General features: G+C 52.2%; 1 protein-coding gene across 1 annotated transcript in view; it reads right to left on the reverse strand.

Moving 5' to 3' along the window:
* Positions 1-2,062, reverse strand: part of LOC147080351 (kin of IRRE-like protein 1) — an 18,786-nt gene extending 16,724 nt beyond the window's left edge. The window contains exon 1 of the mRNA XM_085981203.1: positions 1,963-2,062. Coding sequence (XP_085837329.1) covers positions 1,963-2,060 — 98 coding nt within the window. The 5' untranslated portion in view covers positions 2,061-2,062. The remainder of the gene's footprint in view (positions 1-1,962) is intronic.
* Positions 2,063-6,328: the final 4,266 nt, after the last annotated feature.

Consider the following 6,328-nt stretch of genomic DNA (forward strand, 5'->3'; position numbering starts at 1 on the left):
GAGAGCGGGGCAGTTGAATTAGTTTGGGGATTGATACAAGGCTATGGGGAGAGAGCGGGGCAGTGGGATTAGTTTGGGATTGATACAGGGCTATGGGGAGAGAGCGGGGCAGTGGGATTAGTTTGGGGATTGATACAGGGCTATGGGGAGAGCGGGGCAGTGTGATTAGTTTGGGATTGATACAGGGCTATGGGGAGAGAGCGGGGCGGTAGGATTGTTTGTGATTGATACAGGGCTATGGGGAGAGAGCGGGGCATTTGAATTAGTTTGGGATTGATACAGAGCTATGGGGAGAGAGTGGATTAGTGGAATTAGTTTGGGTGGGAATGATACAGGGAGAGAATGGGGCAGTAGGATTAGTTTGGGATTGATACAGGCTATGGGGAGAGCGCAGGGTAATGGGACTATGGAATTGGAAGGGAGGGGATTGGAGGGGAGCGGAATTGGAGGGGGATTGGCGGGTAGGGGTGTTTGGAGGGGAGGGGGATTGGAGAGGAGGGAGATTGGAGGGGAGGGGGATTTAGGGAAGGAGATTGGAGGAGAGGGAAAATGACGGTTTGAATAAGAGCATAAGAATTATCAGCAGGAGATTTCTCTCTCCCTCCTTTCTTAAATAGCGGGGTTACATTTGCTACCTTCAATCCACGTTAAAACCGTTCCAGAATCTATGGAATTTTGGAAATGACAACCAATGCACCCAATATCTCTATAGCCACTTCTTTCAAAACCCGAGGATGTAGGCCATCAGGTCCAGGGGATTTATCGGCTTTCAGTCCCATTCATTTCTCCAGTACTATTTCTTTTACAAATGCTAATTTCTTTCAGTTCCTCATTCTCGCTAGACCATTGGTTCTCCACTATTTCCGGGAAGTTTTTTTACCTCTTCTTCCGTGAAGACAGACACAAAAGTATTTGCTTAATTTCTCTGCCATTTCCTTGTTCCCCATTATAATTGACATAGAACCATAGAAGATAGGAGCAGGAGTAGGCCATTCGGCCCCTCGAGCCTGCTCCGCCATTCAATGAGATCATGGCTGATCATCCAAATTCAGTACCCTGTCCCTGCCTTCTCCCCATATCCCTTGATCCCTTTAGCCTTAAGAAATATATCTAACTCCTTCTTGAATATATTTAATGAATTGGCCTCCACCGCCCTCTGTGGTAGAGAATTCCACAGGTTCACCACTCTCTGGGTGAAGAAATTCCTCCTCATCTCTGTCCTAAATGGCTTACCCCTTATCCTTAGACTGTGACCCCTGGTTCTGGACTCCACCGACCATCGGGAACATCCTTCCTGCATCTAGTCTGTCCAGTCCTGTCAGAATTTTTAAAGTTTCAATGAGATCCCCTCTCATTCTTCTAAACTCCAGTGAGTATAAGCCCAATCGACCCAATCTCTCCTCATACGTCATTCCTGCCATCCCAGGTATCAGTCTGGTGAATCTTCGCTGCACTCCCTCCATGGCAAGAACATCCTTCCTCAGGTAAGGCGACCAAAACTGCACACAATACTCAAGATGTGGTCTCACCAAGGCCCTGTACAACTGCAGCAAGACATCCTTGCTCCTGTACTCGAATCCTCTCGCTACGAAGGCCAACATACCATTTGCCTTCTTAACCGCCTGCTGCACCTGCATGCTTACCTTCAGCGACTGGTGCACAAGGACACCCAGGTCTCGTTGCACTTCCCCTTCGCCCAATCTATTGCCATTCAGATAATAACCTGCCTTCCTGTCTTTGACACCAAAGTGGATAACCTCGCATTTATCCACATTATACTGCATCTGCCATGCATCTGCCCAATCACCCAACCTGTCCAAATCATCCTGGAGTATCTCGGCATCCTCCTCACAGCACACACGCCCACCCAGCTTTGTGTCGTCATTGAGGGCTGGTCAATGGACCATGTTGGAAATGAGGGTCAGAGGGTCAGGGGTCATGCAGAAGGCAAAGATTGCTCACCTGTAGCCGTTGATGGCTGGGTTTGCGGAGGCTGTGCAGGTGAAGACAACTCGATCTCCCTCTCGAACCTTCTGTGGGTGGATGGACAACGTAACCATGGGCGGGTCTGAGGGGAGGAAGACGGAGAGGTGAGAGGGAGGGAGAGATACAGCGAGTGGGAGATTGAGACAGAGAGAGACAGAGAGAGAGAGAGAGAGAGACAAAGAGAGAGAGATACAGAGAGTGGGAGAGGGAGAGAGACAGAGACAGAGAGATACGGAGAGAGACAGAGAGAGAGAGAGAGAGAGAGAGAGAGAGACAGAGAGAGAGACAGAGAGAGACAGAGAGAGACAGAGAGAGACAAAGAGGGAGAGATACGGAGAGTGGGAGATTGAGACAGAGCGAGGCACAGAGAGACAGAGAGAGAGAGAGACAGAGAGAGAGAGATACAGAGAGTGGGAGAGGGAGAGAGACAGAGAGAGAGAGAGAGAGAGAGAGACAGAGAGAGAGAGAGAGACAGAGAGAGAGAGATACAGAGAGTGGGAGAGGGAGAGAGACAGAGAGAGAGAGAGACAGAGAGAGAGAGAGAGAGAGAGAGAGAGGCAATATGGTTCTCTGTAAACTTTCATGCCAATAAAGCATTTGAATTTGAATTTGAATTTGAATTTGAATTGAGACAGAGAGAGAGAGATACGGAGAGTGGGAGAGGGAGAGAGACAGAGAGAGACAGAGTGAAATGACTCAGAACAGAAGTGCCATTAAAGTGACCTACATTGGCTCGCGGTTAAGCAGCGCCTCGATTTCAAAATTATAATCCATGTTTTAAAATCCCTCCATGGCCTCGCCCCTCCCTGTCTCTGTAACCTCCTCCAGCCCCTACAACGCTCCCTATCTCTGTAACCTCCTCCAGCCCCTACAACCCTCGCTATCTCTGTAACCTCCTCCAGCCCCTCAACCCTCCCTATCTCTGTAACCTCCTCCAGCCCCTACAACCCTCCCTATCTCTGTAACCTCATCCAGCCCCTACACCCCTCCCTATCTCTGAAACCTCCTCCAGCCTCTACACCCTCCCTATCTCTGTAACCTCCTCCAGCCCCTACACCCCTCCCTATCTCTGTAACCTCCTCCAGCCCCTACACCCCTCCCTATTTCTGTAACCTCCTCCAGCCCCTACAACCCCTCCCTATCTCTGTAACCTCCTCCAGCCCAAACACCCCTCCCTATCTCTGTAACCTCCTCCAGTCCCTACAACCCTCCCTATCTCTGCAAGCTCATCCAGCCCCTACAACCCTCCCTATCTCTGTAACCTCATCCAGCCCCCTACAACCCCTCCCTATCTCTGTAAACTCCTCCAGCCCCTACACCCCTCCCTATCTCTGTAACCTCCTCCAGCCCCCCTACAACCCCTCCCTATCTCTGTAAACTCCTCCAGCCCTACGACCCTCCCTATCTCTGTAACCTCCTCCAGCCCCTACAACCCTCCCTATCTCTGTAACCTCCTCCAGCCCCTACACCCCTCCCTATCTCTGTAACCTCCTCCAGCCCCTACACCCCTCCCTATCTCTGTAACCTCCTCCAGCCCCTACACCACTCCCTATCTCTGTAACCTCCTCCAGCCCCTACAACCCCTCCCTATCTCTGTAACCTCCTCCAGCCCTACAACCCTCCCTATTTCTGTAACCTCCTCCAGCCCCTACAACCCCTCCCTATCTCTGTAACCTCCTCCAGCCCCTACACCCCTCCCTATTTCTGTAACCTCCTCCAGCCCCTACACCCCTCCCTATCTCTGTAACCTCCTCCAGCCCCTACAACCCTCCCTCTCTCTGTAACCTCCTCCAGCCCCTACAACCCTCCCTATTTCTGTAACCTCCTCCAGCCCCTACAACCCCTCCCTATCTCTGTAACCTCCTCCAGCCCCTACACCCCTCCCTATCTCTGTAACCTCATCCAGCCCCTACACCCCTCCCTATTTCTGTAACCTCCTCCAGCCCCTACACCCCTCCCTATCTCTGTAACCTCCTCCAGCCCCTACACCCTCCCTATCTCTGTAACCTCCTCCAGCCCCTACACCCCCTCCCTATCTCTGTAACCTCCTCCAGCCCCCTACACCCCTCCCTATCTCTGTAACCTCCTCCAGCCCCTACAACCCTCCCTATCTCTGTAACCTCCTCCAGCCCCTACAACCCTCCCTATCTCTGTAACCTCCTCCAGCCCCTACAACCCTCCCTATCTCTGTAACCTCATCCAGCCCCGACAACCCTCCCTATTTCTGTAACCTCCTCCAGTCCCTACACCCCTCCCTATTTCTGTAACCTCCTCCAGCCCCAACACCCCTCCCTATCTCTGTAACCTCATCCAGCCCCTACAACCCTCCCTATCTCTGTAACCTCCTCCAGCCCCTACACCCCTCCCTATCTCTGTAACCTCCTCCAGTCCCTACACCCCTCCCTATTTCTGTAACCTCCTCCAGCCCCAACACCCCTCCCTATCTCTGTAACCTCCTCCAGCCCCTACACCCCTCCCTATCTCTGTAACCTCCTCCAGCCCCTACAACCCTCCCTATCTCTGTAACCTCATCCAGCCCCTACAACCCTCCCTATTTCTGTAACCTCATCCAGCCCCTACACCCCTCCCTATCTCTGTAACCTTCTCCAGCCCCTACACCCCTCCCTATCTCTGTAACCTCCTCCAGCCCCAACACCCCTCCCTATCTCTGTAACCTCCTCCAGCCCCTACACCCCTCCCTATCTCTGTAACCTCCTCCAGCCCCTACAACCCTCCCTATCTCTGTAACCTCATCCAGCCCCTACACCCCTCCCTATCTCTGTAACCTCCTCCAGCCCCTACACCCCTCCCTATCTCTGTAACCTCCTCCAGCCCCTACAACCCTCTCTATCTCTGTAACCTCCTCCAGCCCCTACACCCCTCCCTATCTCTGTAACCTCCTCCAGCCCTACACCCCTCCCTATCTATGTAACCTCCTCCAGCCCTACACCCCTCCCTATCTGTGTAACTTCCTCCAGCCCCTACAACCCTCCCTATCTCTGTAACCACCTCCAGCCCCTACAACCCTCCCTATCTCTGTAACCTCCTCCAGCCCTACACCCCTCCCTATCTCTGTAACCTCCTCCAGCCCTACAACCCTCCCTATCTCTGTAACCTCCTCCAGCCCCTACAACCCTCCCTATCTCTCTAACCTCCTCCAGCCCCTACAACCCCTTCCTATCTCTGTAACCTCCTCCAGCCCCTACACCCCTCCCTATCTCTGAAACCTCCTCCAGCCCCTACACCCCTCCCTATCTCTGTAACCTCCTCCAGCCCCTACACCCCTCCCTATCTCTGTAACCCCCTCCAGCCCCTACAACCCTCCGAGATCTCTGCGCTCCTCCAATTCTGCCCTCTTGAGCATCCCCCCGATTTCCATCGCTCCACCATTGGCGGCCATGCCTTCAGCTGCCTGGGGCCCCGAGCTCTGGAATTCCCTCCCTAAACCTCTCCGCCTCTCTCTCCTCCTTTAAGACGCTCCTTAAAACCTCCCTCTTTGACCCAGCTTTTGGTCAGCTGTCCTAATATCTCCTGATGTGACTCGGTCTCAAATTCTGTTTCATAATCGCTCCTGTGAAGCACCCTGGGATGTTTTACTACATTAAAGGCACTATATAAATGCAGGTTGTTGTTTTTAAAGGGGAATCGTATAGAGGGTCGATTATTTGCTCTCTCCCCCCCCACACCCCTCACTCCCTCCCTCTCTGTTTGTCTCTCTTCTCTCTCTCTCTTCTCTCTCACTCTCTGTCTCTCTCTCTCCCTCTGTCCCCCCTCTCTCTTTCACTCTTTCTCTGTCTCCCTCTGTCTCTCTCTCCCTGTCTCTCTCTCCCTATCTCTCTCTCCCTCTGTCCTCCCTCTCTCTCTCTCACTCTCTGTCTCTCTCTCTCTCTCTGTCTCTCTCTCTGTCTCTCTCTCTCTCTCTCTGTCTCTCTCTCTCTCTCTCTCTCTCTCTCTCTCTCTCTCTCTCTCCCTCTCTCTCTCTCCCCTGTCTCTCTCTCCCTCTGTCCTCCCTCTCTCTCTCTCTCCCTGTCTCTCTCTCCCTGTCTCTCTCACTCTCTGTCTCTCTCTCTCTCTCTGTCTCTCTCCCTGTCTCCTCTCTCCCTGTCTCCTCTCTGCATGACAAGGTACATCTTATGTTGCCAAAGCATCGAAAAACATTCATGGTTGTACACAAAAATACAGATCTATCCATACAGTGTATAAACAGATATATCCCTGAGTGTATAAATATACATTCGTATAATTTGTATATACTCTTATCTTATATTTAGTGGTTGTCCCTCTGTTTATGGCAAGCTGTAACATAGTGTGCCGCTAAGGTTACACAATTTCTCTCTTCCCC

The sequence above is a fragment of the Somniosus microcephalus genome, unplaced genomic scaffold, assembly GCF_052327205.1.
Source record: "Somniosus microcephalus isolate GS21.2 unplaced genomic scaffold, FLI_Smic_1.0 scaffold1679, whole genome shotgun sequence".
In the NCBI taxonomy this organism is placed as follows: domain Eukaryota; kingdom Metazoa; phylum Chordata; class Chondrichthyes; order Squaliformes; family Somniosidae; genus Somniosus; species Somniosus microcephalus.